The sequence below is a fragment of the Bos indicus genome, chromosome 26 (assembly GCF_029378745.1).
Source record: "Bos indicus isolate NIAB-ARS_2022 breed Sahiwal x Tharparkar chromosome 26, NIAB-ARS_B.indTharparkar_mat_pri_1.0, whole genome shotgun sequence".
In the NCBI taxonomy this organism is placed as follows: Eukaryota; Metazoa; Chordata; class Mammalia; order Artiodactyla; family Bovidae; genus Bos; species Bos indicus.
The window spans coordinates 39,028,225-39,054,807 of record NC_091785.1 but is presented as its reverse complement, the minus strand read 5'-3'; the positions used below and the strand labels follow the sequence as shown (position 1 = coordinate 39,054,807).

The following is a 26,583-nucleotide window of genomic DNA, read 5'->3' as shown; positions in this document are numbered from 1 at the left end:
ACTCTGGAGCCATCTGTTGGGTTTGGGATCAGAAGTCAGCCTAGAAAGGGCTCCTTAGGCCCTGCCCCCCGGAGTGGGGCTAGCTGTGGTCAGGTCGGATGGTCACTACAGGGCCAGCCTTGGGTGGGGCTGAACCGTCCACCTGATGAAAGTTTAACTCAGAGACCGAAGCAGCAGGTTCTGGCATCTTGAGGGCAGCTGGCTTTGGCAGAAGGAACAGAACAGCTCAGAAGGAAAGAATGCAGCCGTATTTTCATTAAGGAATTTATTTCTCTTAAAAAAAACCCAAAACAACAGTGGTTCGATCTAGATACAGCAGCACTGTGACATATTCGAGGAAACATACAAAGATTCAGAGCAGCAGGAGAACAAAAGCCGGTCTCTTCAGGAACGACCTCCAAAATGGAACTATTTTTATTCATCAATGTTAAAATTTCCCTGAAAAAAAAAAAAGAAACCTTTGGATACTAGAAGGATTATTATTTTCACACTACCAACAGCCACGAAGCTCTTCTAATTGAGAACACTTGCTTCTGATCTATTACAAAAATGACTTAGTGATGCACCGGAGCAAGACGTCTAGATTCTTCTTTTGGGGTGTGTCTTTCCCTCGGAAGGAGAGCTAGCGTTTCAAAAGTTTTAGCCACTGTCCACAGCACAAGACTTTAAAGTTAGACCTGATGAGCACCCACACCTGCTGGAGCTGGAAAAGCTGGGCTGGTTCGTTGTAGGTACAGAAGGGGTCTCGGGGGATGAGGTGTCACCGTCTTGGTCTGTTGTGATCAGAAAGACGTGAGCTCTCTGCCATTCATGACTCACAGCCCTGCGCTTGGAGATGCACAAAGATTTCACATGCTTTCTGTACAAAGGCTAAAATGTTAGGAGGTCCTACTTCAGAGTGTGGAGCTAGAGAACAGGAGACGACCAGAGGGGTTGCCCCCAGGTACACAATCACATAGCAAACTGAGAGGCGAGCCCAGTGTCACCCTGACTAGCGTTCCCTCTTCATCTCTGGGGACTGCTGACAGTCGGCAAGGCTGCTGTTCCCCTTGGCCGAGGCCTAGGGTGCCAAGTTCAGGGGGCTGCGGGGCTCCCTCTGTATTGAGGTCTGGGTCAGCAGTTTGCATGAGAAAGTTGGTGGGAAAACTTCGAGGGATGGGGGGAGGACAGGGTGTGAAAGGATGAGGAGCCTCCATGGTGAGCTGGGCACCTTGGAATGGCATGGACACCTCCTGCCTCTCGGAGGGCAGGCCCTCAACATCATCCAGGCTTGCTAGGTCCAAGGGCAGGCAGCCACATTCCACTTGTGCCTTTGATGTCAAGGCTGCACTCCCACACGTGATCTCAGAACTCACTGCCATTTGCCTCCATGGGCTGCCTGAGAAGTGTGCACACACCAGACCCCACTGTGAGCTTCCAGGGAGCATGGCCTCCGACACAGAGACTCTCTTTTGCTGAGAGCAGTGCCTTTTGGGACAGAAGCCCTCCTGGGGCTGCTCAAGACAGAGCAACATTTGGCTACTGTGCCAGCCAACTGCCCTTGTAAGAAGCCTCGTGGTTTTCAAAGTGATGATCCGGCCTAGAAAGATGAGAGGATGAGTTGTTGTGGGAGGTGGTGCCATCCTCCAGGAAGGTGGGGTTGGGTCTTTGTGATCTTAAGAGTGATATTATGGGAGAACCCCCGTGCCAGGGGCTCGAGAAACACTCCTGGGTCATGGTGATCATGGCAGAGAGACCACCCCCATCCCACCGGGTACAGAGGCTTGTCTCCTGAAAAGTGGAAGCAGAGACGCTTTTGCAAGACCCTGCGTCTCACGTCAAAGGCACAAAGTCAGCGAAGATCCGGAGAGAAGAACATAAAGACTTGGAGGAAGAAAGGCTCTTCCATGAAGAGCTCCAATGCAGTAAAAAGATTTAAATCCACTCACTGTCCAAAGATGCCTCATCCTGGACAGGTGGGTGGTAGGAAGTTTTCTTCTTAATTAAAAAGAAATCTTTAAAAAAATGCAGCTATAGAAAACAAGCCAGAGTAGAAGCTTGTGGGGGGCGGTTGGTACAGGGTCGGGGCATCCAGGGGCAGGACCTGTGGGGACCCCGAGAGGAGGGGGCTGACTTTCAGGCACTATTCTAAATGAAGTACAGAGCAATGGGCCTAAAGGAAGAGCAGGATTGCAAAGGCCAACGAGTCTGACTCTGTGTCCTCTGGGCACTCGGGGGCAGGTAGTGACTGTGAAGGAAGACGCCTGTGATTCTGAGAGCCATGCAAAGCTCTGTGCTTTTAGCATCTCTGCTCTCACAATGTAGAAACACACTGGTTCATGTTTCCTTTCTTGCTCCTTGAGGATGCTTAATGCAAACCAACAGTGCATTGGCTTTGAGGTGCAAAGAGACGGACTTCTGCACACCAGTCAATTTGGAAAAGCTTGGGTCGCTGTGAATGCAGCAAAATGAATGAAACTTCCGGACAGGAGGGTGGTGGCGTGGGCTGGTGACTATCCCAGCAGGATGACTGTCCCTCTTTTGATTAAGAAAGGAAGGTCAGTCAGAGCTCGAGGATCTTAAAATACTGGTCAAAGAGCTCCACTTCCTCAGCAAAAATTCAGTATAGCTGTTTGTATTCATCTTGTACTCAGCCCAGGAAAGCGAAGGGAAGCAGCCTTGGAGACATGAGCTGGTCTTGAAGAAAATAATACTGTATTAAAGGGATCTGAGGGAAGCCCAACTGTTTCCTGGCTCCTCTTTGCTTGTAAAATGGCCTCAAAATGGTCAGTTGCAAAGGTCAGGCGCCTGTCTAGCGCCCAGACCCAGTGGCATGGGTTGGGGAAGAGCATGGGAACTACACACAAGGCTGACACACTGGCTTCTCTCTCTTCCTGAAACCTCAGGCTCCAAAGCTGCCTGGTCACCTACAGAAGTAAGTTTGGGAGAATCGGAAGCCCCACGGGTGGCCTGAGGCAGTGGCTCTCACACTCCGGGGTGCAGCAAAGTGACCTGGCAAGCCTTCTGAAGAAGCGGGTTCCTGGACCTACTCCCAGAAAACCCCATTCTGTGGGTTTGGGGTGGAGCCCGGAATCTGTATTTTGATGGGAGATGTCACCGCAGGAAGTACAGGGCCCACACCAGGAGAAACCCGGGTAGCTGCCTGGTGGCTGAGACCAGGTCTGACCGAGGCCAACTGGGCAGGCAGGGGAGCATGGGGTGTTGACCTTTCACCCCGTCCGGGAGGGGAGGCAAAGGCGGATTTGCTCCTTGTCATCTTGTGAAGGCAGCAGGGGAAGGCCGGAGGCAACCTGGGGCTGGACGGCCATGCTCAAAGGGCCCTCTAGAGGCCCTGGGCTGGCAAAGCCACCAAGTCCCCTGGGGCTGCTTGTGCCTGGAGACTTGAGATGCCCAGTTAATACGTGCCTCTGCGCTCCCTCGCCCAGAAAGGACGGTGAGTCCTGAGCTCCTTTGGTGGCCCAGCCTCTCCCATTTGCTTGGAGAACCAACCACATCCATCCATCCATCCATGTCACCTGGGCCCCTCGAAGCTCTCAAGACCTTCTGATCCGTATATACTCAAGGGATATGCCTGGAGGCCCTGGGCAAACCACTCTCCCCTCTACAAACCCAAGACCTCTGCCCCCTGATGCTTCCATGGGCTGGAAGGGCTTGGGACTCTTGGGGTTCCATGACTACTTATCCTTGCTATGTGTCTCTTTAAAATAGAATAAAGTAATCCCCAAATGCAAGACTCTTGAAAACACACTGGCTCCAGCAGTCAGAACCTGCTCAGAAAGAAGAGGCCTAGACATCACTGTGCTGAAGACTCTCAGCTCCAAGTACTGGCCGCCTTTCAGAAGAGGAGGCCGAGCCCGAAGCAACGGCGGCATCACGTGCCCCCAAAGGGAAGTGCATGTTCTGATGGAGCAGAGCTCAGGTGACTCCACGCACCCAATGGAAGGTATTCTGGCTGGGGGTGATGTCCCAGTGTGCCTTTGGGCATTTAATTCAGATGGTTACAAGCCAACAGAACGAGGATGCCAAATGAGGAAAAGCTTATAGAGATGGATACAACCAATCCTTTAAAGGTGAAGCGTGGATCATTTTCTACATTTAATAAAAACATTTTCTCATTTGAGGCTCTGGAAGTCTTGAGTCACATTTTTCATTGCTGTTGTAAATCCCCCCCTCCCACCAACCCCCCTCTAAAATGTCTTAAAACACATGGTTTAACAGTGGCTGCACAGAAAATATACACCCTCAAAGTCTGACTTTCTTTTAAATACAAATATACAAAATGTAAACTGAGACAATAGAGAAATTTACAAAACTTTTCTTTAAAAATAATAAAGACAAAATTCAGTTCTAGTTATTAGGATGCTATTAAAATACGTGCAAGTTGTATCCAACTGGATTTCTATTGCAATGTTCGCCAGAGACACGTCCAATCCATCTCGGCTCGAGGGCCGCCTCCAAACACAGACCTGAGTGGAAATCTCTTTGAGGAACTGGGAGGCTCCCCATCTCAGGGGTGGGCCGCCTCCTTCCCCGGCTCCTGGAGGGCTTCCCCGCCCGCCCGCCAGGGTGGGAGCTCCTCCGGTTGCAATTCTGCTTCTAAGAAGAAGGGTCCAGGCTGGTCCCACCGTGGACTTCAGGCCAGAGCTGCAACTAGCTGCTTCCGGTGGAGTTTGAACTCACGTGGTTTGAATTGATGTGGTGGTTAAAACTGGTCTTGGAATTGGGTGAACTCTTGGAATTGTTTTGATGCTGGGAGGGGGCGGTGAGCAGAGAGGAGAGAGAGAGCAAGAGCAAGTCAGTCATTGCAGAGTCAGGCCCTGGGGCCCTCGCCTCACAGGGGCCTCGGAATCTGAGCCGGAAGGGGCTTGGGTGACCAGCCCTCCCTCTTGCTTTCTGCTGCCTTCTGTTTTCCCCCCACAGGCTTAGGTCCACAGGCCACCCTGCGGGCAGAGGGCTTCTCCTGGTGCCCGGGCGGAGGGCTTCTCCAGAAGCCCACGCCAGGAAGGAGGCGGTCCCTCTATATTAATATCTACATGGTTAGACCTGCTGGCCTGGAGTTAGGCTGCCAGTTCAAACCCTAAATGTGCCACTTCTTAGCTGAGTGACCTTGAGCAAGCGTCTGACTCCGTTGGCTGCCTAGCCTTTGTAAGGTGGGGTAGGAGCCACTTGTGCCCAGGGCTGTTGGAAAAAGGAAACAAGGCTGTGTATACAAAGGGCTCTCTTGGGTGCCCGGCTCCGGAACCACGAGCTGCTCACCCTTAGCACCCCCGGAAGTCTCTCAGCATCCCATCCCAGGAGAGGAAAGTTCCGGGCGTCTGCTCCCCCCGTTGGTGGTGTTGTCGGGCACGTGCTGAGGCCACTGTTCTCCACCCCACTAAGTCCTCTTTCCACCCCGGGCAGCGAGCATCTCCATCCTGCATTTTCCGATGGGCAAACAGAGGCTGGGAGAGGGTCATTGAGCTGCCACCCAACCGGGAAGGGGTCAGGGCTGGATTTGAACCTGGACTGTGAGCTTCCATAGCAAACACTTGTCCCAGAATCTGGGGCTGTCCTGTCAGAGGTGGAGGTCATTTCTGTCTGGAATTTCAATTTTACTTGATGGAGGCATTTGAAAATTATATTTTTACAGTAGGCGGAGATGAGTATGTTTGTGGAATAGGGGGTGAAACTCTCATGAAGTTTCTAGATAAAACTGCAAACTTGGGCCCTCAGTCTGCATTTTCTCTCTGGATTCTGCCAGATCCATGCTCCCCACCCTGTTATCCCAGATCCTCTGCGTGGGCTCACAGGCTGTGTGACCTTGAGCAAGTTCCCTAACCCCTCTCAGCCTCAGTTTCCTCATCTGTGAAATGGGGTGATGGGAGCACTTCCGGGGCTCACCCTCCGCTAAGGTCCCCAAAGGAGGGATGCGGTTTTGCCTGCTGCTGCATCCTAAGTCCTCAGGTAACAGTCTGGCATGAGTAGGTTCTCAATACACACTGGTGGAATGAATGGCTGAACGGAGGCCTGGGGTTTTATGAAGATTAAATAGGAGACGCCTTCAAAAAGCACTCAGCGCAGGGCCTGGCCCACGGTGGAGTGCCACAGCCATCTGGTCCCTGTTATTTAAGGGGGAGGGAGGTGGGATGCCAAGGGTCTGGGGACAGAGCTGCACCTGCCTTCACCTCTTCATCCCCCTGGGGAGAGGGGCTGCTCCTGTGGGCTGGGAGAGAGGAGAGTAAGGAACCAGGGGCCTCGCAGGTCTGGGGATGGGACCACGCCTTCTTAAAGGACCAGGCCAGGAGGGGGCGCTATAGTGACTAACCCCTTCTTGGTGGCAGGGATGAGGGTAGGGGTCTCTCTCCAAGGCCTGCCTGGTCCTGCCTGGGACATTTCTCCCATTTGGCCCCATCAACCCTTGATCCAACACCAGGCTCTGAGAGAAGAATACCTTTTCCTGAGGGACAAAGTCTCCTCTGGCTGCCGACTGGAAGGCCCAGCATCAAACTACAGGGCCCCTCCTCAGGAGCCCCGAGGTTCTGTGGGGATCGCCTGTGCAACACCAGGTACACCTGTTCCCTGTCAAATCTTTGCGTGCATAACTGGCGTCGCCTTTACAAAGATTCTCAACCAGGGACGTTTTTTGTCCCCAGGCCCTGGGGACATATTTGACTGACACACAGGAGTGGATGCTACTGCCATCTACTGGCTGGAGGCCAGGGGTGCTGCTGAACCCCTAAAGGCACAGGACAGCCCCCACAACAAAGAATAAACCCAATGCATCGACAGCGCTGAGGCTGAGGAACCCTGACAGAGGGTGAACTTTGGGTTTGCCCCTCCGCTCTGGGGACCTCATTAACCAGTGGGTTTCAAGGCACTTCACACAGGTTGCCTGTCCTTCCAGGCTGCAGCTGCAACCCCTCATCTCCCTGGCCAGCAAGTTGGTCTCAGTCCTATGGAAGGGTCAGGCCTGGGGTTCCCGGAGCTGAGACCAGGGCATCCAGGTTGGGGTGGGAGGTGAGGGTCTCACCTGACGCTTGAAGAGCCTCTGGAGCAGCCCTTTCTTTGGCGGTTCCGGAGGGTGGCTTCGGTTCAGGTCCGGTGAGAGGGTACCGTGGGGTCCGAACACGTTCAGCTCCTTAAAGCACTCTGTTTCTATCATCTGGAGAAGCGGTCAAAACACAGGCAGGGTGAGGGCTGTCCAGGCCATCCCGGGGGGACAGGCAGCCCAGCAGCCCGGCTGTGGGTGACACTGTCCCTGCCAGGCCCTCCACTCGCCCAGGGTGAGACCCCGGCAGCTCCCCGCCTGCCCATACCTCTCCCAGACCGCCTGGTGAGCCGTCCTCACTCAGAAGACAGAAGCCGGCCACGGAGGCTGGGATGGAGGTGCTCATTTTCCAGCCACCCTCAGCTCCTCCTTCACCCCAGGGCTCTACACCGTCCCACTCCAGGGCTGCAGGCCAACCTCCCCATCATGTCTATCTCACATGAACCAGCTCGGACTGGGCTCCATCCTCGTGTGCAGTGCGGTAATGGGAGCACTTTGCTGGCTCACCCTGCACTAAGATCCCCAAAGGAGGGATGCAGTTTTGCCTGCTGGTGCATCTTCAGTCCTCAGGTAACCACCCCGACTCCATCACCCACCTCGGGCCTCCAGCTGCTGCCGTTTCCCAGCCACGCTTCTCCAGAGTCATCTGGATAGGCCTCCTCTCCCCTCCCCGCCAGCTCCTGACCCTGCACCACGCCACCGCCCCAGTCCGCACCCCCCTTCCCCCGCCTCGCCGTCACAGCAGCCCCGCCCCCGCTTTGGGGTGAAGCTGAGGACCCCACCGTGCTCACCTCGCTTTGCCACGGGATGGGCACAGAGCCCGTGGAGAACTTGGAGTAGAAGTCGTCGTCCGTGTGGTCCAGGTTGACGCCCTTCACGGTGGAGAACTGCTCGATGTCCAAGACGTCCTTGCAGTACACGGCCCGGGGCTGGGGAGGGAGGGATTTGAATGGGGAGCGGGGGCGGGGGGGTGGTGGGGGGGTGGTGCAGGGAAGGGGGGGCAGGGGTGGTCTCCCAGGGCCTCCCCCCAGCCCTGGGAACCTGGGCTGCCCTGGCTCAGTGGGACCAAGGGGCCCCCAGTTGGGGTGATGAGAACTCAAGGCGCCTTCCTGCCATCACTGACCCACACAGGCTGTGATGGGGCATGTCCCCAGGAGGACCACTCTGGCCCTTCCCACATCAGAGGCCAGTCAGAAGCGGTAGGTCACCATGCAGGCTCGTCTGCCACACACAGCCCTGGGCTGGGGTCCCAGCTGTGGTGCTTAGGTACTTTGGGAAAGTCACATAACCCCTGAAGGCCTTAGTTTCCTCGCCTGCAAAATGGGGACAATCAAGGCACTAGGACAGGAGGCTGTTGTCAGTGCTGCTATGGACCTGATGCTGTAACCCTGGTGATCTCTTTCATCTCTCTTGTCCGCCAAACATGCTCTGGGGCTGCAGTTCAGGGACTCACAGAGACAAACCCGGGCCCTGCCCTCTGGGAGTTCAAGATCGGTGGGGGAGGGCTCCCAAGGGCTCTAGGAGCCTGGGAATCTGGAAATGAAAACTTCATAGAGGTGATGAAGCTAGGGTGGGTGCAGAGAGACCTCCTCAGACCAGGCGATGCTCTGCTACTGGCAGATGGGAGCCACCCCCTGCCCGCGGGTCTCAGCCCCTGGTCCAGGGTCCCTCACAGACATTTAGCAAAGTCGAAGGTCATAAACCAGTGCACAGGCTCAGTCCAGGCTGGGGAGCTACTCACATCTGGAACAAAGGGGGGATCCAACATCCCGGCCTCTAAGCGCTTGAAATTCATGTTCCTGAAGAAGGGGTGTCTCTTGACCTCCGCGGCCCCTTCCTCCTGGCAGCCCAGCCTCTGCTTTGCATCTTTGGTGAGCAGCTGCAAAAGGAGAGCCCCATGAGGACACGCCGGGTGGGGGGCCTTTCCTCCTGCCCAGAGGCCCGAGGGGTGAGGGGCTTTGGAGAGCTTGTGATCACCTCCCTTCCACACAAGAATCCCCGAGCCATCCCCCGCCAAGACATCCCTTGGCTCACGTCCACCAGCCCTGGGCCACCCCAGGTTCCCATCAGACACCGCTCGACCCTGATTCGGGAGGCTCTCCTGAACCGCGATGCGCTTTGTGGTCCCAGGATCCCAGCGTGCTCAGATGCCTGGAACCCTCAGGAGAGCAGGAGTCCTGTCTGATTCTGCCCACGACTGCATGTCCAGAGCCTGGTGCGTACCTGGCACCCACTAGTGTGTGCTGAACTGGCATCCCCTCTTCTGCTCCAGGTAAGCTACCAAGGGCAAAGACTGGTCTGTGGATTCTCTCATTTGTTTACGCGATTCGTAAGTACATTGCAGACTTGCACCCAGGAGGCACCGAGAGACGGGATGCTGAGGGTCTGGCCTCAGCAAAGTCATGTTAAGAGGACCCATCAGGGCAAGGCAGATGCGACACCACAGTGGCAAAGGAAATGAGAACTGGCTGTTAGCTGAGGGATCAGGAGGTGGTCTGGGGAGGGGGCATCTGAGACAGGCTTTCCAGGCCAGGAGAAGGCACTGGAGGGACCTGTGACAGCGTAAGCAGGGCAAGCTTGGAGAACACTCATCTTTGAGTCTGAGGGAAGGATGGGAGTGAGAGAGATGGGTCAGAGTGAAAGGGACCAGCTGGGGAGAGTGATGGAGGGTCCTGGAGGCCAGGTCTGGAGGTAGGATTTTAATACAGAGGTAGTGGGGAGCCAAGGATGGTTGGGGGTGGAGGAAGGTCCTCATCACAAACAAAAGGCAGGATGGAAGGTTATTAGGAGAGGAAGGGGCTACAGGAACAGTCATGCCACCAGACCAAACTGGAGGAAGGTATGAATGAAAGATGGGGAGGGGGGAGGAGGAAGGGGAAGGGAGGGGGAGGGGCGGGACACAGATGAAGATGAGGCGGGGCCCCCACATGACTGCAGGGCATCAGCCCCCTCCCCTGTCCCACGGGAAGCCTGTGCTTCTCTCTCCTCCCCGCCACACTGAGCACTCCACCGTGTACACAGTTGGAATCTACTAAGTGTCTGCTTTGAGACAGAAATCTAAGTGGGCAGCTCGCACCTTGGAGGGAGTCCAGCCCTTTCTTCTACCAGAGTCCTGGTGGCCTCTGCACATGCTCATTCTGAGAGGCAGGGGGCCTCCTGGGGTCCACAGTTTGGAGAGGAGACTTGCTGGGACTGCCCTCCCCCCAAACTAAGGAGTGAAAGGCGACAGTGGGGCGAGCAATGGATCACGGCCTCAAAGGGACGAAGCTGTGAGACAGCCGCTCACAACGTTGCCCCACTCGGTCTACCGACCCCCCAGGCAGGCTTGGCCCCATGGACTGGTGGCTCGGGGCCACTCCTGCTCTTCTCCTGGGGCTTTGCTTGTCTCAGAGAAATCGCAGAGGCTGCAGGGCCCAAAGGCTGCAGGGGCTGGCCAGACAGATGACACAGTGAGGGAAAAAGGTGAGGGGTGGGCTGCGTGGGCCATGCCAGGCTGTCCCTCAGCTCCTGCCAGGCAGGAATGTTGGCAGGTGTCCGGGGCTTCTGCTTTTTTCAAAAGAAGCCAGAAAATCCCGGTTTTTATGTGCTTTTGCCCCATTTAAAAATCTTGGCAATTAACCCACTCTTCACTTTTTTTCTAAAACACTGTTCAGCTAAAATAAACACCCACCTATATGTTGCCTGTTTGCAACCTGGGCATCAGGTCAAGAGTTCACAAATATTATATCAGGTATAAACCAGGAGAAGCAAGAGGGAGAGATGGTGTGAGTTTAGGTGGATGGGGCAGGCAGAGAGGGCTTCCTGGAGGAGGATGACTAGCGATGGGCTGGAAGGATGCGTGAGACTGAGACGGATACAGGGCTAGTGGGGAAAGAACAGTGCTGGACTCAGCAGGGGCCTAATAAAGGTGGGAGCTGAGGTCTGGGCTTAGGGACCGGACCCAGGAGACAGGACAGTGAGATGCATGCACTTCTGGACCACAGGGGCAGTGGAGGGGGTCTTGTGGCTGCCAAGATGGAATGGGGGCTGGGGACTAACTTTATTGCTGTTTGTATAAAAATCTTCCTCAGCAGTGGGGGCTGGAGCTGCCCTGGGCCTCCTTGGTCTCCTTACGATCAGGCCCTGCTATGTCCTGAGCCTGGTGTCCCTTGGTGGTGACAGGGCGAGCCTGACCAGATGGGTTGAGGTTACGGGCATGGAAGAAGTCCAAGATCAGACTTACAAGGCCTCAGGGTCATTTGCAAGGAGGCAGAGCGAGACCAGAGGGCTCCAGAGGTTCTTCTAGCTGAGAAAGACGAGGGGACCTTGGTTTTGATATTTGCACCTGTAAAGCCCAGGTTTGCCTGGAGCCCCAGGCTCAGCTGCCTCCTTCCCTGTAGTGGCCACCAGGGGGCAGCAGAGGAACAGCAGCGCCCCTGAGCCGATGACTGTGGGCAGGGGGCCCTCTGTGCCTCTCTGTCCTCTCAGCGGGTCCCCTGTTGCTCTTAGGGTGTCTCAAGAACTGCTTCTCTGAATTCCTGACCCTGACCCAGGCCACTTGATGCACTGACCTTCCATCCCTCACCCAGTTAGGTCCCAGCAGATAGGTACCTAGTTGCAACATCAACCAAGTATTGTTGGGTCCCCTTTCAACCCCCCTGTTTTCAACCATCCCCGAGGGTACCCCACATTTCCATGTACCTGCCTCTTGCTGTCTTGCTCCTCTTGTCCCTCTATCCCAGCTCTGGCTGTCGTGACTACCTGTTTCCTGGGAGGCTGCCCAGCTGCAGGCTGGCCCAGGCATGTGGTCCGGGCATGTGTTTGCCTGTGTACACGCCATGCCTCCCTCACGGTCTCTCACACACGCAAATGACAGACCTATGGCTCCTCTTTGGAAGGGGTCAGATGGCAGCTCTAGGCCAGATCCTTCTCCCCGTGCCTCTGTGACGTCAGACTGAGGCTGGTGAGAGGAAGTGGTCAGGCAGTGGGTGGCCAGCTCCAGGAGGGCAGCCTTCTGGGGGCGGGAGCTAGGCCAGATGGCTCTGGGGCCTCTAGCAGTGCAGCCTCGAATTTTCTAGAAGCAGAAACGTTGCTACTTTTCATCAGTTTCCCAGGCCTGCCTTTCTCTGGACTCCGGCCTGTTTGTTGATGTTCACATTTCAGACCCTGAGGGTCAGATCCCGGTCTTGCTGTTCTAGTTGCAGAGCAGAGGAAGGGACCTGGGGGTTTGCAGGTGCCAAGTGTTGGGCGCTCAGGCCCTTCCTGTCCCCGCATGGCTGGTGTTAGAGGGCGGCTGGCATTAGTGGGCAGCTCCCAGCACAGCAGTACTGAAGCCAGAGGGAAGAGGGCCCTGGGGGGCACAAGTGGGACTCGGGAGCCAGAGAGCCAGGCAGGGAAGGAAGCAGGCCCGCTGGAACCCAGAAGGGCCTCAGTCCAAGGGCGGACTCTCTCCAGCTTCACTTTTGAGGTCCTGCCACCCCATCCTCTATCCGGCTTCCAGACCCCCAGTCTGGCCCCTGCCCACCAGCCTGACTAAAGGTCCCACCCTGAGTGAGCCCTGCCTGGGGCCGGGTCAAATTCTCTATCTATGGATGCTGTCACTCAGGACCTCAGCAAGTGTGACCAACACTCCATGTAGTGGGTGGAAAACGTGAGTAAATGATGTTCGAAGGCCGAAACTATCACCACCCACCACCTGCAGCCCCTGGCCTCAGAGCAGCACCAGGGACCCAGAGCTGGACGGAACAGGAGGCCGAAGGTCAAGGGTAGGGGCTGTCCTGATGCCTTTGTATCTTGGGGGCCAGCTGGGAGCATCCCCTTTCTCCCCCATGCTGACCTCCCCCCAGAGCTGGACATAAGGGAGCCTCTCCTTGCTCACTGCAGCCCCTCTCCTTTGTCACAGAGCCACCCTGCCCCACCCCAGGCTCCCTCTTGGAAGTGTCTGTTAAACACCCCAGTCCACAGACCCTGTGGCTTCATCGCCCACACCCTAGCATGCCCTGCCCCTGCTCCCATCTGCCTGTTTGCTGTTCTCGGCTCGGGGCTGGGAGGGGAGCTGGCACTGGACACCGGCCCTAGGGCGATGCCTGGCTCACTGGGAGCTCACCATTTTGCAGATGGACTTGGCCTCCTCGGAGAACTTGTGCGAGTACACCTCCTCTGTCTCCAACACCCGGCGGTCCACCTCCTCCCGCTTCACCTTCTCCTTGCGGCCGCGGAAGGGCGACTGGCCCTCGATCATCTCGTAGATGAGGCAGCCCAGACCCCAGTAGTCGGGGCTCAGGCCATACCTCTGGTTGTTCAGGACCTCTGGAGCTGGGGGCAGAGCAGGAGATCCAGGGGACGTGAGGGACAGCTGGTGGTGGGTCAGAGCCAGGCACACGAGGCCAGGACTGAGATGCTAATGGGGCCTCAGGACGTCCTGCAACTAGGAGTGATGGTACTGCTCGCAGGAGGCCTTGGGCTCAGGGCTGGGATCCCTTCCCACTGCCGACTCCTGCCCACCAACTACTAGAAATACCTCCTCTTCCTGGGATCCTGCCTTGGTTGCTCTTCTCTGCGCTCCCAAAGGACTCTGACTGTGGCTTCAGAAGCCTGACCATGGTGGATGGAAATAACCTGTTCCCTTGACGTCTCCCCTACTAGACTGCGAGCCGCCTCATTTCCTGCTGTGCCTGATAACAGGTAGGATGCCTGGCATACGGTAGGTGTTGCACACATATTCGTTTCAATGAATGAAAGTGTGTCCACCCAAAGTAAAGATGATTTTAAATGTATCTGGAATTCCAGCAGCATCTCACTGTGACTTCCCTAACACTTTGATTAAATGGATTATAGATTCACCAGAGAAGTGCAAGAGAAGATAGGCAGGCCGCATACATCCAGGAAGGCAAATGTATCCACATGGGTGTGGACACTGTGCACGAGAAGATGACACAGATGCCCAAGCAGGCACAGAGTGCACGCATGGATTTATCCATCCATCCATCACCCATCCATCCATCACCCATCCCTCCACCCATCATCCATCTACCCATCATCCATCCACCCATCATCCATCCATCCATCCATCATCCATCCATCACCCATCCATCCACCCATCATCCATCCATCCATCCATCACCCATCCATCCACCCATCATCCATCCACCCATCATCCATCCACCCATCATCCATCCATCACCCACCCATCCACCCATCATCCATCCACCCATCATCCATCCATCCATCATCCATCCATCACCCACCCATCCACCCATCATCCATCCATCCACCCATCATCCATCCCTCCATCCATCATCCATCCATCACCCATCCATCTATCCATCGTCCATCCATCCATCCATCACCCATCCATCATCTATCTACCCACCATCCATCCATCCATCAATCATCTATCCATCCATTATCCATCGATCACCCATCCATACCATCCATCCATCATCTATCCACCCATCATCCATCCATCCATCATCCATCCATCACCCATCCATCATCTATCCACCCATCATCCATCCATCCATCAATCATCTATCCATCCATTATCCATCTATCACCCATCCATACCATCCATCCATCATCCACCCACCCATCATCCATCCATCCATCATCTACCCACCCATCCATCCATCCATCACCCATCCATCTATCCATCATCCATCCATCCATCATCTATCCATCCATCATCCATCCATCATCTATCCACCCATCATCCATCCATCATCTATCCACCCATCATCCATCCATCCATCATCCATCTATCCATCATCTATCTACCCATCATCCATATACTCATCACCCATCCATCCATCATCCATCCATCTATCATCTATCCACCCATCATCCATCCATCAATCATCCATCCATCTATCATCTATCTATCCATCCATCACCCATCCATCTATCCATCATCTATCCATCCATCATCCATCCATCTATCATCTATCCATCCATTTATTAACCCGGTCATCCATCATCCATCAATTATCTATCACCTATTAATCATCTATTCATCTGCCCATCCATCAGCATTCACATAGGTATACATACCTCCGACATACACATAGACACATACCCCATGGGTCCCCCAATATCATGCAATCTGAAAAGGACCCTCTGACACCAGAGTCCAGAACCCTGAGCGTGTGCTGCTGGCATGAGCCCAGAGGAGGACAACAGTGTCCCCATCCCTTGGAGCTTTCTCGAGTCCCCTGTCTCCTGGGGTGAGCGGGTGGATGTGTTTGAGGTGTATGGGAAGATGCCCAGGGAATATCCCTATTTGGAAGGCAGACCCCGGGGGACCAGTGTAGCTCCAGGGCAGCGGTCTCTGAGAAGGCTCAGGGGACACAGGGCAGGAGCCCCGGCTGGCCCCTCCTTGGAACGGGCTCTGTGACACAGTAGGTGGTGTGCTCCTCTCCTTTCTGGGCCCTTCCTAGTGACCTCCCCGCTCTCGAGGTCACTCTGAAAGGCTGTCTGCCAATTCACCAGACCCTACTACACCCACACCCCAGGCAACTCTGTGTGTCAGCTCTGAAACTGCCCTGGGAGGGGTGTGGCTTTGAGACACAAGTGGGGCTGGGGGTGGGGGCTGCAGAACTCAGTGTAGTCAAGACACCCTGGGGCCCCAACACTTCCCTGACCCTGGCTACAACTTCCCGCCTCCCACATGACTACTTCTGCAAGTTGCGCAAAGAGGCCAGTGGCTTCGAGGGCCCAGCTCAGGGAGGAGCCATGCCTACACTCACCCATGTAGCCAACGGTGCCCACTCGGCCGCGAATCAGGTCTCCCTCGGGGATCTTCACGGCCAGGCCCAGGTCCGAAATTCTAATGTGGCCTGATGGGGGACAGCAGAGTCAGAGGGTCCCTGGGGTGGTCTTGCAGACATCTGATCCACCCTGGGCAGGGCCCTAGACTTGCCATGGGGCCCTCGCCTTTCATTTGTACCAAGAAGAGTGGCACCCAGTTGGCCATGCAGGGTGATTGTGAACCATCGCGAGAGTCAGGTGTCAGAGGTCAGGGGTAAATTATTACTTTTAGGGAGAAAAACATAAAGATGTAACAGGACCCCTGGATTCAGCTGGATGATGGCAGAACAGCCTCATAAAATGCCGTAAGGGGCTTCTTGTAAGGCTAACATCACAAAGTTTAAGATGCCTTGGCTCGATTCTGGGATTGATTCATGGGAAAATGTGAGATTCTCCGGACATTTTGCAACAATTTGCTTAAGGGGAAAAATCACAAAGCAACTTGGGAAGCAATTCCCTGTTCTGCCTTGTTGGTCTTTGGGGTTGTTTGTTTGTTTCCCTTTGGAGAACCTGCCGTCCAGACCAGCAGAGACTGGGAGGTGGCATTGGGGCTCCTGGGCCAGAACTGACCCCCAAAAGGCAGAGACAAACCCGTGCTGAGAGCGCACCTTGGCACTGTCTCTTCCAGCGGCCAACCCGGCAGGGTCATGGCCTCATCTGACCCTGCAGGAAGGAACACTGACCCACTCCACAGCCTGGATCTCAACAAGGCCTAAAGCAGGGAGCCCCCCCAAGAGGCTGGAGCTGAGTGGAGCCTGCTGGCTCAGTGGCCCCCAACGAAGGCAGGAATGGTGTGAGGGGAGAGAGCATGCAGATTCCAGCTATTGGGTGACAGATTGGTGGTAGGCACGGTTCTGAGACCAGCAGGGAACAAGAACCCTTGCGGGCTCTGGGTGCATACACAGAGGGGCAGTGGGCCCTGAGCCCTCTGCCTGACAGCATCACACTCAAACCTCTTCTCCAGGTCTTCTCCCTCCCCTTCCCTCCCCTTGGCCTGGGATTTGCTGGCAGGGAGACCTAGTTTCAGGTCTCCACTCCCCAGTGATATTTGTAGGGGGAGAGTAGGCTCCTCTGAGCCTCAATCTTATCATCTGTAAAATGGGCACAGGGTCAGCTGGCCCTGCTCCCTCTGTAAAGACAGGGCAATTTAGTTGAAGATGCGACAACCCTTTCCCAGGTGTGATAGTCTAAATAGTCGCGAGGGGCTCCTGTGGTGGCTCTTTGTTATCCATGTGTGTGTGCACAAACACATACGAAAATAACAATGATGACAGATAAGTAAGAACACCTAACATAGAGCTGGCTTCCCTGGTGGCTCAGATGGTAAAGAGTCCAGCTGCAATGTAGGAGACCCGAGTTCAATCCCTGGGCCAGGAAGATCCCTTGGAGGAGGAAATGGCAGCCCACTCCAGTATTCTTGCCTGGAGAATCCCACGGACAGAGGTGGTTGGTGGGCTACAGACCGTGGGGTCGCAAAGTCGACAAGACTGAGCGACTAAGCATGCACGCACGCACGCACAGTTGGTAAAACAACTTATCAAGGTATCTTGTCAGAACCTCAGCACCAGCCTCCACCATCTGAAGAAGGCAGGGCAAGGCCCACTGTTTCCATTTCACAGACTAGAAAGATGGGGTGAGGGAAGTTGTGTGAGAGTTAGATGTTTGCCCAGTCTCTGGAACCCTCCACTCCTCACTCAGTGCTGGTTCTCTCTTTCTCTTCCTGTCCCCCACCCTCCACTGCAACAATTTGCTTAAGGGGAAAAATCACAAGTCACACCCACTGAGCCACATCCTTCTTTGCCAAGTAGGAGCTTTGTCCACGCCCTCTGCCCTCCCCTGGACCCAGGGTCAGCATCTTTGAGTCTCTGTTGGAAGCCTCCTGCTCCCTTTGGGTTGTGACGCTCAGCTACAGAGCAGGAAAAGGATCCCCGGGGCCGCTGCCTGACTTACCGTAATCGTCTAACAGGATATTTTCAGGTTTCAAATCTCTGAAAGGGAAAGACCACCAGCATGTGAGTGTGAGTGTTCTGGGTGGCAAGGGCACACCAGCATCTGTCGTGGACCCCCTTGAGCTACTCAGGCCTGAGTATTCCCTCCCCAACTCTGGGCTCAGGAGGTCTGGTCTCTCTCTGGGTCAAGACCATCTTGGGCTCACTTCTCTCCCTGCGGTATTAATTTAAAACAAGTGCTGCTGTCTGCCATAGGTATCCTCTCGACTCTGGAGGGTGACTGAAAAGGAGTTAGGCAAAGGTTAGTCCGTCACTGAGCACCCCTGGGGCTGGGAGGTGACAGACCTCCTCCAGGGATGGGAAGACCTCGAGGTCTCCGGATGCCCTGAAGGCAAGAGCCAGGCCTGGGAATGAATGGAGAGAAGTTATTGAGGACAAAACCGCAGCTGTAGAATTGGGTCAGAGAATAGTAAGGGAGAGAATGGTAACCTCCAGGACAAAGACCCACTTTGGGATGGGGCCCCTGGGAAGCCTGGCACTTCCCCCAGCTCCAGCTGAGCCACAGCCTGGGAGAAAGCATAGCCACCAGGCGCAGCTGTAGACGCAGCCACCACCTCCTGTCTCCAAGGTCTCTCTTCTCTTTACAAGACATGGTCATGCTCATGAGAAAGAGAACCTTTCCACTGTAAGGGGGAGAGGCAGCAGAGTGTCTGGTTTTATTAATAAAAGCTCTTCTCTGTGAATTTAAGAATAACCAACAGGACAGGGTGTGTAATGCGGGTAAGCCATTGTGCGGATGCCACACATGGCATCTGGACTGAGGATTTGGTTCTCAACCAACTGGCTTTGTTCACTAAACTGAGGGCAGCTGTCCTCATGGGGAGTGGTTCATGTGCCCAATCCAGTGATGCAAGCTCACAGAGTGATAATTGGGGTCTGTATGTGGTTACTTATTACAACATACTTTTGTTGCCATTGTTATTAATTTCCATGCTTTTGATGTGCTAACCCTTCCAAATAAGGGCAGGAGACCTCATTTCAATTAATCGGCCACCACCGACCACCAGGTTGGAAAGACAGCTGGCTAGTGGGCACAGAACCCACACCCACAGAGAGGCTATAGCAAGGGGTCGGGCCAGGGAGGCACCGTGGTTCTCTTCCTCCCTAGTATTAATAGAAAGGCTAGAACTTGGAGGGATGCCTTTTTTTCTTTTTCTTTTTTAAGAGAAAAACAATCAAGTAGAGGATTCTTTTTTCAACCCTTAGGGAAATTTTTCTGACTCTCTTCTCACTTGAATGAAAACAAAACAAAAGCATAAATTGGGAGATGTGGGAGGCGGGGGGAGGGGATGTCATCAAGACCATTCCTCCTTATTTTCAAAACCTTGGGCTCCCAAGATATTCTTAACCAACAGCCCTGTGACAAAAGTCTTCAAACTGGGTTGTGTGTGCCCAGTGTGGGTGGGGGATGAGAGAGTCACCCATGTGCTGGGACTTCAAGAATATGCATTTCTAGATCCTTAGCATCATAGTGCCTTGTCCTGGCATCTTACAGGATCTCCCCTCCCACCTGTCCTTTCTCAATAGCTCTTCTCCCAACTGACAGAAGAAAAGCAGGTTCCTCCCTACTCCTGCATATTGCTATGGTGCCCAGATCCATAGGGTGAAACCTCCAGGGTCCCAATTTGAAGTGGGACCTACTCATCATAATATCAGGGCAATTCAACAGAAGAAATTACTTTAACATTTAGAGCCTTATGGTCAGTGAGAATTTTTTAAAAATCTTATCTACATCCATATATTTCAGAGTGGAATGCTGATCATGGACTTTTATGCAAAAAGTAAATTACAGTAAAATAACAGTCTCTGGAGGCCAAAGGAAGTAGAGAATGATAGAAAATTTCTTACCATTAAAGAGTTTTCATGCATTTTTTCTAGTTACATGATGGTGGAGGTCAATTTGCTACAGCAATTAGATTCCACTGGATATCTTTAGATATGTGATGTCACTTGAGTTCAGTTTAAAAACATCAGTAATACTAGCCACTATTTTAACATATGATGGACTATTTTAGGTGTCTACTTAGAACATAGGAGGGCACAGAGATTTTCAAAATTCTTGGAGGAAGCCTGCGAGAAGAGTCTGAAGGCCACTGGTCACAGAATCTGGACACCTGGTCCTGGGGTGGGAGAGACCGGGGTCCATTCTGATGCCTGCTTCAGTGGGGAACCTACAGAAGTCCTGCAAGGGTTGGTTCTGGATCAGACCACCAGGCTCCACTCACTGAGCTTCCTGGGTACTGGGTGGGAAGAGACCAGTGGCCCAACCTCATCGACTCTGAGGGAACACCTGGCCCCCCCCAAGCGATCCCCCTCCCTTTCTCGGTTCCAGGGTGGGAGTCTGTCTGACTCAAGGGCGATGACCCGGCCTCAACTCGAGGGCAAGGCTGAGTGACCAATTCAGAGCATGGAAGGGTTGGCCTCACTCACTCAGGTTCAGATGGGGGACCTGGGGTTGCCCGCTCACCTGTAGACAATGTTCTCATGGTGGAGGTCCTCCAGGCCGCACAGGATCTCTGCCGCGTAGAACAGGGCGCGCTCCTCCTCGAAGCCGGGGTTCCCCATGTTGTAAATGTGGAACTTCAGGTCCCCGCCGTTCATGATGGTCAGGACCAAACACAGGGCATCCTTGGTCTCGTAGGCGTAGGCCAGGTTGACCTGGGAGCACAAGACAGCCATGCACTGGGGTTCCAGGGACCCCCACATCTGCTCCTCTTCCTCAGGGGTCCTTGAAGCTGGGTGGGAGGACTAGCGTGGGGAGCTGCAGCCGCTTCACACCACCCCCTGAGCCCCATTGCTGTCCCTCCATCCAATTCGGCAGTTCCAGGCAAGGAAGCAGAATCAGAAGGGGCACCTGGCACCTTTCATGGGTCCCCACAGGACGGTGTCTGTTGCTTTTAAGTCACAAAAGCATGTGCGTGCATCAGGTGGTTAGAACTTCTGTCCCCTTTGGGCATCCCCTTACAAAACCCACCAGTTCTGGGGAATGCAGGCAGCCTGGGTGGATGGTGCTGCTTGCCATCAGGCACAACTGGTGGGGGTGTAACTGGGGGAAATGCACATGTTCTCTGACAGAGTGATTCCTCCACCAGGAATCCATCTCCTGGACATCCCCACAGAAATACGCCAAAGGGATGTTGAAGGATGAACGGACCCGGGGCAGCCTTGTCTGTTGTGGTGCCTTCAAAACCAGACGTGATTTCTACTTGTGGCTGCACAGGTCACGGCCTCTCTCCTCCCTGTACACAGGAATGGTGCACAGCTTTAAAAAAGAGGCGCAGCTATCTGTCAGGTTATAGAAGATTTACAATTTAAGGGGAGCAATGCTTCAGGCTAAGATTTGTTGCAAGATCCCATTGGCTAAAAATAATAAAGCCTGTATATGTATCAAGTGAAGTGAAAAGTCTCTGTCATGTCTGACCTTTTGCAACCCCATGGACTATATAGTCCGCCAGGCTCCTCTGTCCATGGGATTCTCCAGGCAAGAATAGTGGAATGGGCTGCCGTTTCCTTCTCTGGGGGAATCTTCTGAACCCAGGAATTGAACCCACATCTCCTGCATTGTGGGCAGACTTTTTACCGTCTGAGCCACCAGGGAAGCCCAACATGTTTGCAGTGGTTACTCAGAGAGGGAGGCTTCTATGTTTACTTGGCATCCTTCCGTGAGGTTTGACTTTTTACCCATATATATATTGTGTTTTATAATAACAAGTGGGGGAGACGCTGAGAGCTGGCCAAACACAGGTCCCCTTCCAGGTCCCCACTACCCCAGCGGGTGTGGAGGGGCATCCGTCTGCGGGAAGGTGGAGAAGGACGCCTCATCTGACAGGACTTCAGATGAGAGCCCTTTGCCGCTTCCAGCTACTCTGAGTTGGGGGTTGGTTTGTTACTGCAGGAGAGCCTCGTCTGGACGGAGTAACAGGCGCGTATAAACGAGATGGGCCTGATGCTTTGGGCTCCTATGATGAAACCAGCCTAAGGGGTTTGTGGAAACAAAGCTCCTTGGCTGGGACCCTTTCTTCCACGGAGGTATTAACAGAAGCTCACACCTAGAGGGGAGCCAGCCAACTCCAGGGACAGGACACAGTCAGTCCCAACTGCCTTTAGAAGGATGGAGCGTTGGGCACTTCCGGTCACCTGGAGGGGGGCTCTGCTACACTTCCGGTCACCTGAGGCGGGGCTCTGCTACACTTCCGGTCACCTGAAGGCGGGGCTGTCCCCCAGGCCCTGACACTCACCACAAACCGACTGTTGACCTTCTCCAGAATCTGCTTCTCATTCAGGGCCATGGACTCCCCTTTCCTCTTTTTGATCCTCTTCTTCTCCAAGCGTTTGCAGGCGTACATTTTACCCGTGGCCCGAACCTGGCAGGCACAGACCTGTGGGGGCAAAAGAGAAGACAAGCGTAAACGGCACATGAGACCAAGCCGTTCTGAGGCTCCTCCAGGCCAGGATGCGGTGTCTCCAGGGCTGGGAACCACAGCGGCCAGAGCCGGCCGTGCCCCGGCCTGTGGGTATACCAGCCTCCGGAGTGAGCAAGGCCTGGCCATGGACCCACTGCTCCCAGGGCCCTGCCGTCCAGATGACTTTGGTGCTATCTCAGGTTAACCCAAGCCCTTGGAGGTGGAGAAGCAGCCATCTGTACCAGTTTACATGGCTGGCCGAGGCTGAAAGAACCATTCCTGTCTCAGGGGCAACTAGATTTTCTCTGTCCCAAGCTTCCAACCAGATGCAGCTGCTAATAACTGGGGACTTTGAAGGACCAGCTGCTGGTAGGAGAGGCTTATTTGGGGAGGGGGCAGTCATGGGAGACCCCTGGGAACTCTGACTGTATGATTTGGATGAATGAGACTCAGGGCATTTGGATCTGGTCTTAGTTCTGCCCTTATTCGGCTGTGTGACCTTGCCTGGGTTACCTAACCATTCTGAACGTCAGTTTTCCTCATCTCTAAAACGGGAATGACAAGGTTGGGGAAGATCAGGTTAAGCATAACAGTGTATATTAACAGCATGGCCGGGCCATACTTAGGCCCCTCATGTCCTCACTTCACCCTCCAAACACAATCAAGGACACACATTTCCTTCTGTAGACTTGAACCCTGCCTGAGGCTGGCTCCAGCATCTCCATCCAGCCACCCTCCTTCCCTTCCTCAGACACCAGTGACCTTCCCAAGGCCCCAGCCTCACCCGCCTTCTCCACCAGGGGGCGCATGACCCAGCCATTTGCTCAGAAGCCCTGCTTTGGACACTTTTCAGGCCAATCCGGAAGGGACAGTAAAGGTGACAAGAGTCCAGAAACTTTTCATGAATATGTGGATGTTCACTCACCTCCCCAAAGCCCCCTTTTCCTAGTACTCGGTACTGCCTGAAAGTGTTTTTGGTTACCGGTTGCCTGGAAGAAAAGCAAAAATCCAGCATGGGTCTCATAGCATTAAGATGCAGAATTAAGAAACAGACAAGGGCAGCATTGAGAGGAGCTGAGCGGGGCAAGACACACACCTCCAAACCCTGCCCTGGGGACCCTCAGGAACCACCGCTGCAGACGCGACCCTCAAGCACTGGCTCAGGGGCTGGGCGCCCTCGGCCCTGGACTGGAAGGGAAGAGCAGGAGGCTTGAAAAACGTGAGCAGAGGCTGCTTCACTGCACTTTCCCTGTGGTTCCCCTCTCTCTACCAAATGCAAATTCTGCGGCTGCACTCAGAAGGAAGCTGTGTCCTCAGTGCAGGGAGAAGAGAGAGGGCCAGGAGTCAGGCTCGGTGTCCCATGGAGGCCAGGAAGGAAACCGCAGCCCTGCGTCCACACCTGCCTGGCGGAACAGCTTGCGCCTCCTGTCCCCAGGCGCCCGAGCTGTTCCTTCCTGCAGACGTGCCCTGGGAAGACGGGCCTCCTGGGAACAGAGAGGCTGCTGATCCCCACGACCAGTCTGGTTACTCTCTAAGGACCGAGGGCATTGGACTCCCCTGAACATCAGGACAGGAGAAGATCCTGTCTGCCAAAAGGTGTGTGTGTGTGTGTGTGTGTGTGTGTGTGTGTGCGTGCTCTGTCGCTTCAGTCGTGTTCGACTCTTTGTGACCCTATGGACTGCACCCTGGGTAGGCTCCCCTGTCCATGGGATTTCCCAGGCAAGAACACTGAAATGGGTTGTCATTCCCTTCTCTAGGGGATCTTCCCAACCCTGGGGCTGAACCTGCATCTCTTATGTCTCCTTCTTTGGCAGGTGGGTTCTTTACCACTGCTGCTACTGCTACTGCTAAGTCACTTCAGTCGTGTCCGACTCTGTGTGACCCCATAGACGGCAGCCCACCAGGCTCCCCCATCCCTGAGATTCTCCAGGCAAGAACACTGGAGTGGGTTGCCATTTCCTTCTCCAGGGCATGAAAGTGAAAAGTGAAAGTGAAGTCGCTCAGTCGTGTCCGACTCTTAGCGACCCCATGCACTGCAGCCCACCAGGCTCCTCCATCCATGGGATTTTCCAGGCAAGAGCACTGGAGTGGGGTGCCATTGCCTTCTCCATCTTTACCACTAGCACCGCTGATATTTATGACTAATCACCTTATGTCTCTCGATTCCCCATTTTAACTAGCCAAAACCATTTATAATGTCTAATGAGACAAGCCTCCGATCATGGGGCAAAGGTGGGGCTCATGGAGTAAAGAAAGAAATGGCCACTTAGTTGCAGCAAAGGACTCCACCTTGTAGATAGCGTGTGTTTTTTCATTGCTGGCCTATTTGGCTAAGAAAAGTCAGGTTTTTCCCCCTCTCTCTTTTTGGCTTTAATGAGGTGTAATTGACAAAGAGTACAACCTGATGTTTGGATATAGGTATACATTGTGACTCATTGGAAAAGACTCTGATGCTGGGAGGGACTGGGGCAGGAGGAGAAGGGGACGACAGAGGATGAGATGGCTGGATGGCATCACTGGCTCGATGGACGTGAGTCTCAGTGAACTCCGGGAGTTGGTGAGGGACAGGGAGGCCTGTCGTGCTGCGATTCATGGGGTCGCAAAGAGTCGGACACGACTGAGCGACTGATCTGATCTGATACATTGTGAAATCATCATCCAGGCAAGCTAATTAACATCCTATCACCTCCCCAAATTAACATTCCCCCCTCCCTCCCTTCTTTCCTTCCTTTCTTCCAAGGACACTTAAGATCTACCCTCTTAGCAAATTTTCAGTAAATGATACAGCACTGTTAACTCTTGTCCCCTTGTTGTATGTGAGATCCTTAGAACTGACTCATCTTGCGTAACTTCAACCTTGTACCCTGGGCCAACATCTCCCGTTTCTCCCATCCCCTCCCTGCCCCTGGTGACCACCACTCTACTCTCTGCCTCTATGAGCCTATGTGGATTCCACATATAAGTGAGGTCACGTAGTACTTGTTTTCTGTGTCTGGTTTATTTCACTTAGCATAATGTCCTCCAGGTCCGTCCATGTTGTCATAAATGTCAGGACTCCCTTCTTTTTTTTTTTTTAAGGCTGAGTAATACTCCATTGTAGAAACACGATCCTATTCTACTCTCACGGTCTTTGCAGCATTACCCACAATAGTCAAGAGATGGAAACAACCTAAAAAGCCATCAATCGATTAATGGGTAAGAAGCAGCAGCTTTTACGATGTTAAAATCGGCTCTTGACTCTCAAGGACTATCTTTGAGCATCCCCAAATTCCACCCCAAGTTTCTTCCGCAGCGTAGGGATTGGTATGGGATTGGAATGGGCCAAAGAACTGGGTCAGCTCGAGAAAGACCAATCTCCAGTCACCCAGTGGCTCCTGAATGAAACTCCCATGGAAACGCTTCTCACTGCTGGGTCCTGAAGAGGATTTGGGTTTCAGTGGGAATCACAGCTTCGGCACCATGCTATTCTCTTAGGCGCTGTTCTCCTGGACGCTCCCTGGCCTGTCTAGAATTCATGTGTGTGATTCACTGCCTCTTCCTAGTGTTTCTTTAGGAAGCAGGGTCCAGGCTGCCCCTCTGCTGGACTCCCCCTTGCTCTGCATCTTGCACACGAGCGGCCTGGCCTGGAGCAAGCCCGCCATGCGCCTGCATCCAACATGCGGCCCTGGGAAGCGTTTCCTCCAGCTGCCCTCGAAACCACATGAAGGCGTCCGGGCCAACAGTTTACGATACATGGAGAACAAACAGTCGGCCGACATTACCACAGAGCTCCTCTGCTGGGGGAAATGAGTGTAATACAATTTCCGAGGAATTTCTTGGTTAACCTTGGGAGGGAAAAAAATCCCTTTAATATTTCAACAGCACAGCACCAACAGGCCATGATCTTGTTAGCAAGAAAAAAGGCAGTGGGGAGCGGGGCTGCTGTCAATCATTCAGGGCATTTCTAGGCCAGGGTCCTGCTTTGCTGGCTTCAACAGCTTCATGGCCTCAAAAGGGCATAACTCTTTTGAGGTCGACACACCGATTTTAAAAGTCCATTTCTCTATTTCATGTGTTTGGTCCTGACAAGTAAAGTGAAAGCCAGGGGCCACAGCTAAAGGCTTCCTTTGGAACAGGATGCTGGATAAACTAAGGCTGAAGGACTTGAGCCAGGGACCTGGGCTTCAGCTTCCAGCCTTGCCAGGCATTGCTGTGTGACCCAGGGCTAACCCACCAACCTCTCCGAGCCTTGCATCTTCAGTAAAATGGAGATACTGAAAAGGTATCTGTATCTATATATATCTCCAAAGGTTCTCTGTAAGCCTCTTAGTGTCAGATGTCATCATTAGCACTCTAAGGATAAAGGACGTGGTGCCTTCTG

At 53.9% G+C, this 26,583-nt stretch overlaps 1 protein-coding gene across 3 annotated transcripts in view; it reads right to left on the bottom strand.

The window, feature by feature from the left end:
- Positions 1-240: 240 nt before the first annotated feature.
- The window catches only part of GRK5 (G protein-coupled receptor kinase 5), a 232,014-nt gene continuing 205,671 nt past the window's right edge, over positions 241-26,583 (bottom strand). For 2 of the 3 annotated variants that reach the window (XM_070780927.1, XM_070780925.1), the window contains 10 exons: positions 23,149-23,212; positions 22,059-22,199; positions 20,288-20,478; positions 17,762-17,799; positions 15,751-15,840; positions 13,113-13,321; positions 8,769-8,906; positions 7,819-7,956; positions 7,010-7,141; positions 241-4,749 (listed from right to left, as the gene is read on the bottom strand). In XM_070780927.1, the coding sequence (XP_070637028.1) occupies positions 4,651-4,749; positions 7,010-7,141; positions 7,819-7,956; positions 8,769-8,906; positions 13,113-13,321; positions 15,751-15,840; positions 17,762-17,799; positions 20,288-20,478; positions 22,059-22,199; positions 23,149-23,212 (1,240 nt within the window). In that variant the 3' untranslated portion in view covers positions 241-4,650. The remainder of the gene's footprint in view (positions 4,750-7,009; positions 7,142-7,818; positions 7,957-8,768; positions 8,907-13,112; positions 13,322-15,750; positions 15,841-17,761; positions 17,800-20,287; positions 20,479-22,058; positions 22,200-23,148; positions 23,213-26,583) is intronic. The other variant, XM_070780926.1, reaches the window with a different exon arrangement.